Below are 15,220 nucleotides of genomic sequence, written 5' to 3'. Positions count from 1 at the left end.
CACGTTGTCCAGATATAGCCCCAAAGCCTGAACACAATGGGAAGGGAATTGTGGAGGGGAGATGGAGAAGTTATAAAGAGGAAGAAGAGAAAAAGACAGGTGAAAAAAAGGGCATTGGTTGGCGTTGCTATGAAGTGACGCTGGCGGCGGTACTCTAAAACCGGAGCCTGAGCCGGCAACGTGACGGTATTGAAATTTACATCCTTTTCTCCTGCTCTGGCATGCGATTCCGGCAGGCGCCGCTGGGTCTAGCCAATCACAGGACCGCTAATTGCTCTATCCACGGCAGAAGATACAGGGAAAATACCGCATCCCTTTAGTCCGTACGTACCAAAACAATACACAAATACATCCCGTAAATTACTGTGGATCAGCGTTTGCCAATGGTATGCGAGCCATTACAAAAGCTCAAGAGCTCTCGTGATAAATACAGTGCGATTCCTCGATATTGCTGCGAGATAGCACAGCGTTCACCGTTGAATATAGAAGAAAAGGGTGATGTTATTTTACTTTCTGGTCGCATTGCTTCCTCGCCGCGAGCTGCAAAGACTGCCATAGCAGCAGACTGAATTTGCACATGTTCGGCTGATGGCGACGTCCCGTAACCGGATAGCTAAGTTAACGAGGGGCAAACATAGCACTCTCAAGAATTCATTCGCAGATAACGATACATAGCAATCAGCTTTCTCAAGCTTCCCCAATTGACTCGAAGCTGCTAGAAGCATACTACTGCAATTGCCTTGTTCAATCAAACAACTGAGTAGAGAGTAAACAAGTTGTTGATCAACTGACAGCTAGTGCATCAAAACGTCATACATTACACAGTGATACAAGCTCATAGGAAAAGGAAAATCCGGTTATCCGATCTTAGCCGGAAGCACCGTTTGCTCTCAGTCTGTGGTGTGCTAACCGATTTGGGCAACTAGCGCAGGCGCCGTCCAATCAGAGTTTGGACATTTCGACCTGAAAATTTTTTGTTAGGCTTCAAGGCAAGACTCAGCAGTGTAGCAGGCTGGTTCGTTATTCAAACAGCGCATGTCCGATCTATTACTGCCGCCAGCAAGTCAACTGGTGATAGTCGCATACGCACAATTGCTACAGAAGAATTAGCGGTCCGTGCTGGAGTTTCGAGGCTAGGAAGTTGTAGAGATAGCAAAATGGGTGCCACCAGAAGAATCAAGACAAAGCGACGGACGAGGTATGTAGACTTTACCAAGTACCTGCGAAAATAACTAATGAATTTCATCTCACAGAGACTACGACCAAATCCGTCAGGACCTCGCTTCCAAGAAACACCTACAAGACTTCAAAGCCACCAAGGATGCTGAAGATCTTCCCGGTCTAGGACAACACTACTGTGTCGAATGCGCAAAATGGTTCGAAACTGAGCACAATTTGGTGGCACATCGCAAGGGAAAGAATCATAAGAGAAGGTAAGAATCAAGAGCCCGCGGGAAGGATGACTGGTCAACTGTTGCTCACAACGTCACCATCTCCAACAGACTGCGAATCCTCAAGGAAGACGTCCATACGCATAAGACGGCGGAGCAGGCAGTGGGATTGGTCGTCGACAATGGCAAGCGAGAGCATACATTGATGGATACCGACGAACCTGAAACATAGTTCCGGCTCAATCAATATCACAATGCGTGAAACAGCAAACGAAGCGCAGAAAGCAGTTCGACTCGAGGTACTGGACACAGCAAGTCAATCATCGGCTGACCATCGCACAATTAAAAGTACCTGCTTTGAAGGGATAACGGGTTGCTTCCACCATATATCTTCAAGTCTCGACATGAAAACATGTGCGCATGTCAAAGAGCATTGTATTGTATTCGCGACTGTGTCTATTCCGCACATGCTCGGTACGATGCCCAGTGTCCGATGTTCGCCAGAAACCCGTCCCGAATAGCCGGCCCACAAACTTCCGATTCACGGCGAGAAAACGAACTTTCGTACGGGTCCCGCTAAAATGGTTCGTAATTTTGAAATAGATTACCAGCCGAGGTAACAATTGTGGATTTTCGTATTTACACATTTACAATACAACTTGCGCTTCGTTGTTTATTTCAATAACCTCTGAATCAAATAAGGAACGTTCATGAGTGTCAATGTTGTCTAGTTGCCACTGCGATGAAAGCGTAGTCTTTCCAGATTGGCGTCGACGTCCAAGAGTTTAGTCTGAATGTTGGAAGTCTCGGACACTTGCATCTACCACGTGTGATAATGCAACCTCCGCATATGACCAGGATCTTCGTTAGCGAAGTCAACAGCTTCGAATATCTTAGAATCTACTATACTATTGCATATACGGCTACGGTATATTTTTCAATGACATGAAAAGTGTATGCGAGAACATAAGTCTACACACTCAAGGACAATATTCTCCATCTCCAATATCCCCCTTCCATTCAAAATGCACAACGTCTACAATCTTTCGGAGGATCTCCGGTTTCAAAAGGCTTCTCGTTATATCAGCCATCCAGGCAAGATGCGTCTCGGATTTGTCGCGATTGATCGAGTATAGTTTATCCATGGTAGCACGACCCATGAGGACATGTGGACCGTCCTTTCCCAGGGTGCCATAGTGCTCCAGTACTCTGAGCAAGTTATTATATTTCGTCTCGTCCTCGGTTGAGTCGTACTTGCAGGTGGAATAGTGATCAACCTCTCGGACGCCGTTAACGAGCTCATATACCTTGTGATGAGAGGCCATGACAACCCAATTACAGAATCCGAGCACCACCATCCCGCTTAGTCGGTCTGATCCAAGGGTTTCGCAAGCTAGGGTAAGGCATTGCGAAATGCAAGAGTCCAGATATCCACAGAGACGTCCGCGAACGCCTCGGAGAATAGGGTTCTCTCTTTGCTTTCGCATCGCGTCTCCCCGGAGATCGACCAGGTCATTGAATAATGAACAGACTGTAACGAGTCTGAAATATTTCGTTTCCGTGATTTCTTCTCCTGTAGCCAACGATGCCGACATGACTCCCACCCAGATGGCACTGTCTATATATCTGTGTACAACAAGTCCAGTAGTATGGCTACCGTAAAGACCACCTGCAAGGCTCGCTCGTCCATGGTCCCTATAATATCCGAGCACACGAAACTGGATCAAAGATGCGACCAGATTATCGAATTGTATTGCTGTAACAACATCTGCAAGCTTGCAAAGCTTCAAGAAAGCCACAGCTGCCGCTCCGTCCCTTCGCAATGTGGTTAGCGTCTTCTCATCCATTGCATCGCCATAGTCTCCGATGAGAACATCATTGCCTGCATCAGCGATGGCTCGTAAGAGGCCTTCGTCACATAGACTGCCGCCACAGGCCATTGCAAAGAAATATTTTGCATCTGCGCACAACTTGATTTTCTCTGTCGTGGGGAACAGGCTATCATGGACATTCGGATCAGAGTCGCACTCCGGATTAGGTCGTCGATCAGGAGCCCTGATCTCGGGAATTGGATTGGTGAGTCCCGAGCCATGGCATGTATCCGGAATGGGTTGGGGGTCACTGTTTGAAAGGAATAGCTCAATGATGGCGTCAGTCAGGCCTTGAGTTGTGAAGATTTCTTGCTTCCAGTCATGCTGATTGTTGATTACTCTCTGAGCAGCAGCAACGGTCCTTCTAATGGATTGACATTCACTATCCTGCCACAATGAGAGATCTGTTAAAGTCGTCTTATCATCTCGCGTATCCCCTGCACAGTTGCACTCTACTCGAGGGTCATATCTCTCAGAGAAAACATTAGTTTCAGGGCTTGAAGGTGCAAGGCTTCCTCCGACTTTGATGCGTCTATGAACCAAATGTTGGCGGAATGCATGGACCACTTCTGCGAGAATGTCTGGTTTGAGAAGATACGGTAGGTATTCGTCCTGGAACAAATCTGCCATTTCATTCGAACTCATGCTTGGGATGTCCATTCTGTCGAATCCGCTTTCTTCCGCTCCATATTCATCGATCTCAATTGCATCTATTGCATCTCTTTGTTCAGAAGATGAGACCCAGGCGTCTACCCAGGCGAGATAGACTTGCAGTCTAATAATATGCTTCGCTGCCGTCATGTCGACCTCGGAAATGTATTGAGAGTCGAATGTTAGTCTACTATACTTAGACTGTAGGCCAACGTGGAAGCTTAAATGAATAGCTCAAAAATGAGAGAGGAATATGGGAGCAACGCAGGGAATAATATACAAATAAAATCTTCTACTTTTTGAGTCCGTAAGCTTCATGACCGCAACACGCTGGAGGGGTAATGGAAAACCCTGTTCGTGTCGGCGATGTGTATCAACCTTGAAATTCTTTTCATTGGGTCTAAGGCTGTCTTGTAGTGGTGGGACTAACGTATAGCTGCATCTGTATCGACACTAGAACCCATAAACTTATGTGGCAAATTCTCACCTGCTGCAGCCAACAATAGCTGCAGCCATCATGAGTTTCTGTATGGTCAAATATGATCCACCGTGGCTATGCGCGGAGAGAATATTTGGTGATACTCTAGTTACGACCACCATTAATCTCGCAGTGGGCTTAGGGTAATCTGTAACTAGTCAACTACCTGCAGGCTCCAAAGCCTTAAGCTACTTAGCGCCGTTCACACTGAGTATTCGGTAAGTTCTCAAGCATAGAATCCCATCCAACTCATGGTGAAGCATAATCTTTCGGATGTAACTACTCCCTTAGCAATCAAATTGGTTGCATTCTACATCTTTCAAAACCTAGCAGTAGCCGCTGCCGAATCCAGTACTTAAAACACCTACATGCTCACATGGGGTGCTGTGGATGCTCTATTGAATTCCTTCATCAACCATTCATAAACAGCCCACTGCATATCCATCTGGTTAGCATGCATGGTAAAGTTGGATTGCGACGGACTTACTTGAGCGGCATTGACTATAAAAGCCCGGACACTACAAATGCCTAGTCCACGAAAGAATACAGAGAAACCCTCGCTACGGTACGCATCTCGAGCAATTTCTAGCGAGTTGAGTATTCGTGGTCTGGAAGATGATGTCGGTGGCAGGAGTCTTCGCTGAAAATCCGGAACTTCGCTGACTGTATGTGCAATGAAAGGTTGAGCCTGCAATCTAGTCTTCACCACATCAAGTGGGAAAACAGAAGCCCAAGTGATAATGCCGGCTACTCCACCACAGAGCAGGACTTTTAGGGCTTCTTGCTGACTGCTATCATCAAGAGATGATAGACTGCGTTTGCATAGTTCATAAGACCAGAAACTACAAATTGTATATATTAGACTGGAGCTTAAGCGCACTTGACGAGGCAGACATACTAGAACCCGTAGCCTACAGAGTCCCTGATACTCGTGATAAGCCCGCCAAAGTATAGTCCTCTGACTCCTTGTACTCGAAGAATGTCCCGAAAGACTGTCCAGGAAGAGATGTTCTGATTTCTACTGAGTTGCGTTCGGCATTTGACAAGTTCAGTTGGTGATGAAATAACCCAGCTGGCCATGCCACCAGCGGCTCCGGCCAGCCAAATATTCATCAACGAGACATTTGCGTCAAGATTAGTTGGATTAATAACCGATGGATCCAGGAACTTGAGAGATCGATTGTAGGCAACAAAGAGCAGGGCATTCAAAGCTCCATATCCTAGAATGGGGGCGGCGGCGCCTAGAATTTGTCAGCCAATTGATTCTTACTAGAACAAAATTGTAGTAGAGCATACCTTTGATCAATGATGATTTTGTTTCAAAGTAGCCATGGCCTTGTGAACTCGCCCGGAGGGACTCATCACCTCGTCGGGCTTGTAGCCGCACTTTCACGAGATCAAGTGGATTTCCGATCAGTATCCCTACAGCGCCGCTGACATACCCAGCCACAAAGTCAGATGACATTGGCCTCTACAAGCGAATGCTGGGTTTTGTCATGTATATCCGGAGTTGCTTACAAGGTTGGCGGGGTATGTCGATAATACGATGTATTAAGATCACGTGATATCGCGTCGCGAAGGCAGGTCGGACGCGGCTGTTTTGTCAGCAAAGACGCGTGGTGCCTCCCGAACTATGTACGCTGGATGGACAATTGGAAGGACAAGACTGGAGTAACTTTGGGATCGCATATTTTGGGAGACGTTGGAAGTTTTGGAATAATCTATTTTGTGTCTGGGAAAAGCTTGTGATACAGAATGTATGTGTTCATTCAAGACCAGGCGGCATGGATTGATGCTAACTAAAGAGCAGGCAGCGTCCACGCCCAGTAGCTACTATCAGCAAGCAAACCCCCCAAAAAGCTCTTCGACTCCACGGACCCTCTGAACAATCTGCGGAACGATTATCAAAACCTTTCAAATGTCCCGGTCAAGCTAGAACCACCATTACATCTGATCGACCAAGCCGGAAGCGACGCAAGGTGGACTACACCGGTGCTGATGGCACTGCCGACGATGACTATAATAGGCCATGGACGACCGAGGAACGGCTCGCACTTGCAAACCGTGATATCAACAAGTTTGGTGTATTCAAGGTCAAGGATAAGGAATTGACGATCAAACAGCGTTTCTCGGTCCCCTTGATAAACAAGACATCTGGCGGATATGATCCCTCGAGACCCGCACCGACGTTGGGAATGCGACGAGGTGCTACTTTCGTTGTCAAACCTCTACACGACCCGAGTGGAGAATTTGCCATAGTTCTATACGATCCCACCGTCGACGACAAACCTGCAATGAAGACAATAGAGGCGGAAAGCACGGCGGAGGAGCCGCCGAAGTTGGATGAACCGCTGGTTCATAAAAGTTTGGCTGATATATTAGGCCTAAGGAAGCAAGTCGAAGATCGCCCTAAAGTTCCTGTTGTCATTGATCCCAGACTTGCCAAAATTTTACGACCTCACCAGATTGAGGGCGTAAAGGTATGTGCTGCATCCAAAATTCTGTCATTGCCGGTATGGATTAACAATCTCCGATTGCAAAGTTCCTTTACCGGTGTACCACCGGAATGATTGATGAAAACGCAAATGGATGTATCATGGCAGATGAGATGGGACTTGGAAAAACGGTAGCTATTTCTTCTTCTAAGATTGTAAGACGCTCGCTAACAATGCTCTGCTCAGCTGCAATGCATTTCCTTAATGTGGACTCTTCTCAAGCAATCACCAGAAGCTGGAAAGACTACTGTGCAGAAATGTGTCATAGCTTGTCCTTCAACCTTGGTCCGCAATTGGGCTAACGAGCTAGGTAAGTGCTTCTCATGTCTGTCTCAGGAATGATCACTGATTGATTAGTCAAATGGCTGGGTCCTGATGCTGTGATACCATTTGTGATTGACGGCAAAGCCACCAAGGCAGAGCTATCAAGTCAGCTAAAACAATGGGCTATTGCCTCCGGTCGTGCGATTGTGCGCCCTGTACTTATAGTATCATATGAGACGCTGAGGTTGAATATTGAGGATCTCAGGGACACACCCATTGGCTTGTTGCTTTGTGATGAAGGCCACAGATTGAAGAACAAAGAGAGCTTAACCTGGAAAGAACTCAATAGCCTAAATGTCAGTCGCCGCGTCATCCTATCTGGCACACCGATCCAAAACGATCTATCTGAGTACTTTGCTCTTGTCCATTTCGCGAATCCGAACTTGCTGGGATCTCAGAATGAATTCAGAAAGAGGTTTGAGATCCCCATTTTGAGAGGCCGAGATGCGGCAGCAAGCGATGAAGACCGGAAGAAAGGCGATGAGCGTTTAGCAGAATTATCTACTATTGTCAACAAATTTATCATTCGACGAACGAACGACATTCTTTCGAAATATCTGCCAATCAAATACGAGCATGTCGTATTCTGCAACCTTAGCGAATTTCAGTTGAATCTATACAATTATTTTTTGCAAAGCCCAGAAATCCGAAGCCTTCTTAGAGGCAAAGGCAGCCAGCCGCTCAAAGCTATTGGTCTTTTGAAAAAATTGTGCAACCATCCGGACCTCCTTGATCTTTCAAGAGATTTACCTGGATGCGAGCAATATTTTCCAGATGATTACGTCCCTCCAGATGGCCGTGGCCGTGATCGTGATATCAAATCTTGGTACTCAGGCAAGATGATGGTACTTGACCGGATGCTCGCACGGATACGACAGGATACCAACGACAAAATTGTTTTGATTAGCAATTATACGCAAACCCTTGATCTTTTTGAGAAGCTATGCCGCGCACGCGCGTATGGTTGCTTACGATTGGATGGAACGATGAATGTGAATAAGAGACAAAAGTTGGTGGACAAGTTTAACGACCCGAACGGCGAAGAATTCGTGTTCTTGCTGAGCAGCAAGGCTGGTGGTTGTGGTATCAACCTAATTGGAGCAAACAGATTGGTTCTTTTTGACCCAGATTGGAACCCAGCCGCAGATCAGCAAGCGCTAGCCCGTGTCTGGCGTGATGGCCAGAAGAAGGACTGTTTTGTTTACAGGTTTATCGCGACAGGGTCTATCGAGGAGAAGATCTTCCAGAGACAGTCACACAAGCAGTCACTATCGTCATGTGTCGTGGACTCTGCCGAAGATGTGGAACGGCACTTTTCTCTTGATTCTCTCCGAGAACTATTTCAGTTCAAACCGGACACACGAAGTGATACTCACGACACATTCAAGTGTAAAAGGTGTAGACCGGATGGAATCCAACACATCAAAGCGCCTGCTATACTTTATGGTGATACAAGCACTTGGAATCATTTTGTCAATGATGGTGAGAAGGGACCACTGGGCAAGATACAGGATTTACTACTGAGGCAGGAGACAGCAGAGAAAGATGTTTCTGCCGTGTTCCAATTCATCAGCAGTTGATTGTGACACAGAATAAGTAGTGATTTTTTCCTAGATTACATAGCTTGCTCTATATAGTTCAAAGTAAATATCATGTAATTTATTCGTATGAGGTTCGTTGGATTTGTATAATTCATAATTACCAGGATGCCCCTGTTAAGTAGTGTTACCGTACAATACGCAGCAAAAATACGTACGTCACCGCCGATAGCGTCCCCGCACATGTCAAACTCCAGCTAACTGCATCACACCTTAACTAGAGCACTTCTGAGTCACTATCATACTTCTACGCCATAAATATTTGCTTGAAATCAGTCCGAGGGATATATCAACAACCTAGGAAAGCAGCCATGGATGCTTAGGGTTTGGTTCCAGTTTGAGCGCGGTATGGTCACTCGAGGTTCGCCATGGACCAGTCTGTTCAGCGCTTGTTGAACGACAAGCTCTACGATAAGAGAAAACAGGGAGCTTTAGAGTGTGTGCAGCTCAATCATGTTATTTGGATACTGTGAAGTTCTTGCTAACTTGCGGATCGTCGAAAACAGGCTCGAGAAGATCGTCCGTGATGCTACAATAAAAGGGGAACACGACAAGATCCGAGAGATCGTAGATCAACTGTGCCACGACTACGCTTACGCCGTTCATCAGCCACATGCTCGTAATGGAGGACTTATTGGATTAGCCGCCGCTTCGATTGCTTTGGGATCGGTGGGTGGATAGCTACGTGGATAAGGTGTTAATATATGGCAGTGCAGCTGATGGATTCGTTCACAGGAAGGTGTAGCTCCATATCTGCAAGAAATCGTTCCGCCGGTTCTCGCTTGTTTCTCCGATCAAGATGCACGAGTGAGATACTATGCATGCGAGAGCATGTACAATATTGCCAAGGTTGCTAAGGGGGAGATTTTGCCATTCTTCAATGACATATTTGATGCTCTTTGCAAGGTGCGAATATTGCTCTGTGGCATGACATATTACTTTATATTGACTCTTTATTTTTTAGCTAGCTTCTGACTCCGAGCTTTCGGTCAAGAATGGCGCCGAGTTACTCGATCGTCTGGTCAAAGATATTGTCGCTGAATCAGCTGCGTCATATGTCTCTGTGTTGCAACTTGGGGAGAAGCCGTTACAGGAGTTGGACCAGGGTCGAGATCCAGATGAAACATCGGTCGAACTTCCAACAGCATTTTCGCTTCCAATGTTTATACCGTTGTTGCAAGAGCGTATACATGTTCTCAATCCTTTTACTCGAACATTCCTTGTCTCCTGGTTAACTCTGCTCGACACAATCCCAGACTTGGAATTGGTGTGTTACCTGCCTGCGTTCCTTGGAGGGTTGATCAAATTTCTAGGAGACCCCAACAAAGATGTAAATGTTGCCACTCAGGGGCTTCTCGAAAGATTTCTTTCTGAAATTAAAAGAATCGCCCGTATTAAAAAAGGTATTGCGGAAAGCAAGAAGAGCAAAGAGGAGATTGCAGCGGCTGCAGCTACTAGTGAAAATACGAGCGTCGTCACAGGTAACAGTGATGAAGTAGGAGGCAGTGACGATGTTGTGGCAGAGTCTGTCTCTGCGGACGGGAATGATGACGAGCAAAGCATAATTGTTGACGGGGACTGGGTACCTGGTCAGGATGCTTATATAGACTATCCGAAGATCTTGGAGATCTTGGTAGGCTTTGTCGACACTACATATGGTAAGTACTTAAGTGCGCCAATACCATATTGCTTCTTGCTGATTGATTACTAGATGAGGAAATGCAATTGACGGCCCTGCGATGGATCGATACTTTTTTCGAAATCAGCCCTGAAGATATACTTCAATTCGTCCCAGCACTTTTGATTCAGGTTCTTCCGGCAATATCGAGTGGTTCAGATCAAGTAAGACAGGCGGCAACAAGGGTTAATACATCACTCATGGAATATATTGTTTCTCTGTCGGATGAAACAATGGAAAGCTATACATCTAAAGGGAAAGAAGGTGAAGAAAGAAGGGCATCCGTACAGAGTGGAAAACCTTCTCTTGATAATCAAAGCAATGATAGTCCTTCTTCCAGCCCACCATCGGACCTGGACTATGCTGCAGCGGTCAATTCCTTGACCCTACAATTCTTGAATGAAAATGAGGGCACCAGAGTCGCTGCTCTGTCATGGCTGATTATGCTTCATCGAAAAGCACCTCGCAAGGTTCTGGCTTTTAATGACGGCACGTTCCCTGCTTTGCTGAAGACGCTATCAGATCCGGCTGAGGCAGTCGTCACCAAAGATCTTCAGCTTCTATCTCAGATTTCACGTAATAGTGAAGACGGATACTTCACTTCCTTTATGATTAACCTTCTCCAGCTGTTCTCGACCGACAGAAAACTCTTGGAAGTGCGTGGGAATTTGATCATTCGTCAGCTATGTATGAACTTGAGCCCGGAACGTATCTATCGCACACTGGCAGATTGTCTCGAAAAAGAAGATGTTTGTTTTCTCTCACACTGGTACCATTAACCTATACTGACAGACACATTAGGACATTGAGTTTGCTAGTATAATGGTGCAGAATCTCAATAATAACCTGATAACAGCACCAGAACTTTCTGATCTGAGGAAGAGGTTGCGAAGCTTAGATAGTAGGGTACGGTATTCAGATATCGACATAGTTGGAAAGCCTACTGATTGCTTGTTTAGGAAGGGCAAACATTGTTTGTTGCACTGTTCCGGTCATGGTGCCACAACGCCGTTTCCACATTTTCCCTATGTCTGCTTGCGCAAGCATACGAACAAGCGTACAATCTCTTGCAAATCTTGTAAGTATATTAAATCCATGTTTGTAACAAACACTAACCGCGGGAAGTGCCGAGTTGGAGATGACAGTGAATATGCTGATTCAAATCGACAAATTGGTACAACTTTTGGAATCTCCAGTATTTACCTGTGAGTTCCATCATAGCCACCGTCTCCGAAGACATACTCACATAGCTTAGACCTTCGATTGCAGTTGCTGGAACCTGACAAGTATCCACATCTATATAAATGCTTGTATGGAGTCCTCATGCTTCTCCCTCAAAGCTCAGCATTTGCTGCTTTGAAGAACCGACTGAACAGTGTGAGCAATATTGGCTTATTACAAGGTCCTCGTCCGTAAGTTGACAAGACCATATGACATTGTACTTCAGCTAATAAAGTTACTATTATACAACAGTCCTGTCACCGCTGGTGGAGGTTACGAACGACCTTCAGGGAGTCGCTTGAAAAGTCGTGAAGATAGCTCTGTACGGTGGGTCGAATTACTGGACAAATTCAAGAACGTACAAGAAAAAGCAAAGCGGCATCAACGAGCATCGCAGCGGCAGTTTGAAGCAGATTCAACAGGCACCGCCTGCAAACAGCCTTCACTGGTTGGTGCATTGTCTGTTGCAGCTGCAACCGACCATCAAGGCAGCAGGGACAAGGTTCTTCCTGATGTACCTAGAAGCGGATTCGGAAACGCAGGGCTTGGAATATCTGGCCGCACCTCGGATGGTACAGCACGAGACGGTCGATCTACCCCGACATCCACAAATAAAAGCAAGTCTAGTTTAAGTCATCTTGGTCGATTGGGCATTGGCGGTAGGAAAAAGCACTGAAATTGGCTCGTCAAGGACTTTTCCACAAACCGAAGCTCAACTAACTTTTTCGGTGCTATGACAACAACGATATACTTTTATACTATAGGGTTATGGTTTGTTCCTTTTGAGCATTTCGTAGTGAGATAGTTACGTGATACCAGTCATACCACAAGATACCACAAAGACCTTATGCAAGTCTCTGAACTGCCCGGTCTTCTCTTATTAAATCTATGAATATAGCTAATCTTGCAAATCCGTACTGCCAGCTAAAAGACTAACGTTAGATACATGAGTAAAGCTTAAGCATCATCAGAATTTCCATTTTGTATTTTCTGTTTCGGTGATGAAAATGTGCCCTTATCGCCACGTGATTTATTATCAATAAGAATACTTAGCTTATTCCTGAGGTTCCTTGATTTCCCCGAAGCAACGCAGTGTCGGCCACCACCATCGAAGCTGAAAACTCGCCCGTTCATTATAATCGCTTGTTCACTAAGCCTATCATATCTCCAATCTCTTTTATTTCTTCTTATTATTATTCCTAATATACGGCTTCAGCTGTAACGACCGAATGGAGAAACCAAACTGACACCGTCGGCGGACTGCACAGAACGGACGTCTACTCAACATGCCTGCGCGAAACTCTCAATCTGCGCCAGTTTTATGCGACGAAAGAGATGCAAATCGATATGTATCTAGGGTAATACCACCGGTGATATTCGGAATATTTGCTTATGCAAGCTATGTTGTAACAAAGCCGCTTTGTGGTAAGAGTTTCTAGCTAGGAGCGAATCTACCATCAGCTCTAACGAATAAACCTTGCCAGTTGATTACTTGATCAATCCTCGGCCACACCATTACGATCGCGATCCACGAGTAGGCACTGGCATTGCAATCATTGTAGTGTTCTATGTCCTCCTTTTCCCTACGATCACCACATATCTTCGTCTTGTCCTTGTCGTCGCATTCAACCCGGACTATTTGCCGAGAGGAGCGGATTGGGCGCCTACCGAACCAGAGCATGAAAGCTGGTTATCGAAGAGACGCAGGAGGGCAGACCATGGCAACGAGATTACGACTAAAAATAACGAAAAACGATCCGCTGCCGAGTCTGCCGACATAGCACGGCAGACTGGCGGAGTTGCATATCCGCTCGACGAGAATGGCCAAGAGAAGTTCTGGATGAAGGACATTTACGTTTGTCAAGATGATGGGCGGCCGGCCTATTGCTCTAAATGCTGCCAGTTCAAGACGGATCGGGCACATCATAACCGCGACGCTGATCGTTGTGTGCGCAAACTTGATCACTTCTGTCCATGGGTTGGCGGAGTCGTTTCGGAGAGCTCATTTAAGTTCTTTCTTCAATTTGTTATTTATACTGCATTCTTCACATGCTTTTGTTTAATTGTTCTTGCTATTTTTGTTGCCGAGCATCGTTCTGATGTAAGTTCTCTTGTTAGCTTACCTTCGGTAATAACTGACATTTCAAACAGACCGGTAGAGTGAATGCTCAATGGGTTGTCGCGTTAGGGTTGTAAGTAGACAGAGCAGCTTCCTTCAGTCTTTGGTTGAAAACTGACTTGAGTTTAGAGCCGCTTTATTTTTCCTCTTTTCCGGAGGCATGAGCGGAACATCACTACAACTAGCTTCTTTAAATACTACAACAATCGAAAATCTTAGTAGGCGATCTAAGGTATGGATGCTTGCTATATATATTAGTCCACAACAGTATCAACGCATGACAAATCGGACGAGCGGTCCATGGGCTCTAACTTTTCCCACGGTGACGTTTCCGACTCAACCTCCACCTGTGCCCTCTACCACGCCCGGTGCACCTTCATCTGAGGCCGAACCTCAATCCAATGGCGTTGCGAGCACTGCGCCGAATAATACGAATAATGCAAATAATACTAATCAACCAACCGACATGCGCATGTTCGCAATTCTCCGCACTCAACCCGGCGAAAACCCCTTTGATCTTGGTGATCCCATCAAAAATCTCCAACAGGTCATGGGCAATACACTTTGGGATTGGTTACTACCCTTGAGGATAGCTCCATGTGTCGACCACAGTAGTATTGTCAGTGCATATCCCATGGGTTCTGTGGTGGATCGTTTGAAACGAGAAGCTGGTATTTTGTTCGAAGACGACGAGGGAGAAGGGGGCAATGTACATACTCATCAACAAGCCGCTATCAAACATCAGAAACGCGAGCATGGGCATGAAACTCAATGCTGATATATAATTGAGTTATTTTGATTATCTTTTCTTTCAATATACCTTTGCAGTCGATATTTAAACTGACTCCAAACACACAAGTACTACATAACCCTAACCCTATTGATTCATCTCAAATGTTTGTCTTGTTTGCACATACCTTAAAAGCAACCTCACCCAACATGCAACATGCAATGATGAACGCTCATTGAAAAGAGATACATCAAAAAAATGTCCAAAGGACCACTCGGTCGCCCACCAGGGGTACGTAAGCCACATCTATCTCTTCCTCGGCAACTCTATTAAGAACCTCTGAAATACTAAGCCTAACCACAGTCTCTCAACGCCCCAATTGCAGCATTTACAATGGCAGTCATATTATGCTCTTATTGTGCATATTCGATTCATACCGCCCGGAGGGGCGCACAATCAACTTCTCTTTCCTCTTCAACAAGTGAAAATGCATCGCGGCGAGAGCAAAAGTCATCATCATGGGTTCAGAGGGCGCTGGAGGAAGAGCAGAAAGAAAAAAGAGCCTAGGGCAAGCAATTAGATTAGTCAGGATTTTGAGCTCATCCAGACCGCTCACCTACTTGTAATTTTACGAATAAAATGTTAAGAATCTATGTTGTTCCAG

The 15,220-nt window shown here is 45.7% G+C and overlaps 6 protein-coding genes across 8 annotated transcripts; 4 read left to right on the top strand and 2 right to left on the bottom strand.

The window, feature by feature from the left end:
- The first annotated feature begins 821 nt into the window (after positions 1 to 821).
- On the top strand, positions 822 to 2,532 carry TSTA_113530 (C2H2 finger domain protein, putative). Its single transcript, XM_002481476.1, has 3 exons — positions 822 to 1,198; positions 1,254 to 1,433; positions 1,503 to 2,532. The coding sequence occupies exons 1-3, from the start codon at positions 1,158 to 1,160 to the stop codon at positions 1,621 to 1,623; spliced, it is 342 nt and encodes a 113-aa protein (XP_002481521.1). The 5' UTR covers positions 822 to 1,157; the 3' UTR covers positions 1,624 to 2,532.
- TSTA_113520 lies at positions 822 to 4,429 on the bottom strand (the record flags this gene model as incomplete). 3 transcript variants are annotated; one of them, XM_002481473.1, is made up of 4 exons in its annotated part: positions 822 to 1,095; positions 1,214 to 1,693; positions 1,744 to 4,100; positions 4,401 to 4,429. In XM_002481473.1, the coding sequence occupies 2 exons, from the start codon at positions 4,427 to 4,429 to the stop codon at positions 2,372 to 2,374; spliced, it is 1,758 nt and encodes a 585-aa protein (XP_002481518.1). In that variant the 3' UTR covers positions 822 to 1,095; positions 1,214 to 1,693; positions 1,744 to 2,371. The 3 variants fall into 3 exon arrangements, with proteins under 3 accessions (XP_002481518.1, XP_002481519.1, XP_002481520.1); XM_002481474.1 differs by having other exon boundaries at positions 1,775 to 4,100; XM_002481475.1 differs by having other exon boundaries at positions 1,214 to 4,100.
- Positions 4,430 to 4,682: 253 nt separating this feature from the next.
- On the bottom strand, positions 4,683 to 5,895 carry TSTA_113510 (mitochondrial carrier protein, putative). The gene is made up of 4 exons (XM_002481472.1): positions 5,688 to 5,895; positions 5,290 to 5,632; positions 4,879 to 5,233; positions 4,683 to 4,824 (listed from the first exon to the last, which is right to left on the bottom strand). The coding sequence occupies exons 1-4, from the start codon at positions 5,854 to 5,856 to the stop codon at positions 4,756 to 4,758; spliced, it is 936 nt and encodes a 311-aa protein (XP_002481517.1). The 5' UTR covers positions 5,857 to 5,895; the 3' UTR covers positions 4,683 to 4,755.
- A 251-nt stretch (positions 5,896 to 6,146) lies between these two features.
- TSTA_113500 (dsDNA-dependent ATPase Rad54, putative) lies at positions 6,147 to 8,790 on the top strand (the record flags this gene model as incomplete). Its single annotated transcript, XM_002481471.1, has 5 exons — positions 6,147 to 6,152; positions 6,206 to 6,871; positions 6,934 to 7,017; positions 7,073 to 7,196; positions 7,244 to 8,790. The coding sequence occupies 5 exons, from the start codon at positions 6,147 to 6,149 to the stop codon at positions 8,788 to 8,790; spliced, it is 2,427 nt and encodes an 808-aa protein (XP_002481516.1).
- A 292-nt stretch (positions 8,791 to 9,082) lies between these two features.
- On the top strand, positions 9,083 to 12,615 carry TSTA_113490 (vacuole-associated enzyme activator complex component (Vac14), putative). The gene is made up of 10 exons (XM_002481470.1): positions 9,083 to 9,244; positions 9,315 to 9,477; positions 9,544 to 9,714; positions 9,773 to 10,466; positions 10,520 to 11,235; positions 11,288 to 11,392; positions 11,446 to 11,564; positions 11,612 to 11,691; positions 11,742 to 11,898; positions 11,960 to 12,615. Exons 1-10 carry the CDS (start codon positions 9,177 to 9,179, stop codon positions 12,381 to 12,383), a joined length of 2,697 nt encoding a protein of 898 aa, XP_002481515.1. The 5' UTR covers positions 9,083 to 9,176; the 3' UTR covers positions 12,384 to 12,615.
- Positions 12,616 to 12,788: 173 nt separating this feature from the next.
- Positions 12,789 to 14,610, top strand: TSTA_113480 (DHHC zinc finger membrane protein). Its single transcript, XM_002481469.1, has 4 exons — positions 12,789 to 13,132; positions 13,192 to 13,808; positions 13,859 to 13,899; positions 13,956 to 14,610. The coding sequence occupies exons 1-4, from the start codon at positions 12,994 to 12,996 to the stop codon at positions 14,602 to 14,604; spliced, it is 1,446 nt and encodes a 481-aa protein (XP_002481514.1). The 5' UTR covers positions 12,789 to 12,993; the 3' UTR covers positions 14,605 to 14,610.
- The last annotated feature ends 610 nt before the right edge of the window (positions 14,611 to 15,220 follow it).

This window comes from Talaromyces stipitatus, genomic scaffold (genome assembly GCF_000003125.1).
Source record: "Talaromyces stipitatus ATCC 10500 scf_1105507295555 genomic scaffold, whole genome shotgun sequence".
Taxonomy (NCBI): domain Eukaryota; kingdom Fungi; phylum Ascomycota; class Eurotiomycetes; order Eurotiales; family Trichocomaceae; genus Talaromyces; species Talaromyces stipitatus.
Note: the sequence above shows the minus strand (reverse complement) of the source record. Positions and strands in the feature narration are given on the sequence as shown.

What these genes read in the sequence shown, in the direction of transcription:
- TSTA_113510 (XM_002481472.1), bottom strand. Translation starts at nt 5,856, where the DNA reads ATGTCATCTGACTTTGTGGCTGGGTATGTCAGCGGCGCTGTAGGGATA. An exon ending in TCTGTAGGCTACGGGTTCTA is followed by an intron (nt 5,234 to 5,289) that starts GTATGTCTGCCT and finishes TACAATTTGTAG; the next exon opens with TTTCTGGTCTTATGAACTAT. An exon ending in TTATAGTCAATGCCGCTCAA is followed by an intron (nt 4,825 to 4,878) that starts GTAAGTCCGTCG and finishes ATGGATATGCAG; the next exon opens with TGGGCTGTTTATGAATGGTT.
- TSTA_113530 (XM_002481476.1), top strand. Translation starts at nt 1,158, where the DNA reads ATGGGTGCCACCAGAAGAATCAAGACAAAGCGACGGACGAG. An exon ending in AAGACAAAGCGACGGACGAG is followed by an intron (nt 1,199 to 1,253) that starts GTATGTAGACTT and finishes TTCATCTCACAG; the next exon opens with AGACTACGACCAAATCCGTC. An exon ending in GGAAAGAATCATAAGAGAAG is followed by an intron (nt 1,434 to 1,502) that starts GTAAGAATCAAG and finishes CATCTCCAACAG; the next exon opens with ACTGCGAATCCTCAAGGAAG.
- TSTA_113480 (XM_002481469.1), top strand. Translation starts at nt 12,994, where the DNA reads ATGCCTGCGCGAAACTCTCAATCTGCGCCAGTTTTATGCGACGAAAGA. An exon ending in TGTAACAAAGCCGCTTTGTG is followed by an intron (nt 13,133 to 13,191) that starts GTAAGAGTTTCT and finishes AAACCTTGCCAG; the next exon opens with TTGATTACTTGATCAATCCT. An exon ending in TTGCCGAGCATCGTTCTGAT is followed by an intron (nt 13,809 to 13,858) that starts GTAAGTTCTCTT and finishes CATTTCAAACAG; the next exon opens with ACCGGTAGAGTGAATGCTCA.
- TSTA_113490 (XM_002481470.1), top strand. Translation starts at nt 9,177, where the DNA reads ATGGACCAGTCTGTTCAGCGCTTGTTGAACGACAAGCTCTACGATAAG. An exon ending in TGCGAAGCTTAGATAGTAGG is followed by an intron (nt 11,393 to 11,445) that starts GTACGGTATTCA and finishes TTGCTTGTTTAG; the next exon opens with GAAGGGCAAACATTGTTTGT. An exon ending in GGAATCTCCAGTATTTACCT is followed by an intron (nt 11,692 to 11,741) that starts GTGAGTTCCATC and finishes CACATAGCTTAG; the next exon opens with ACCTTCGATTGCAGTTGCTG.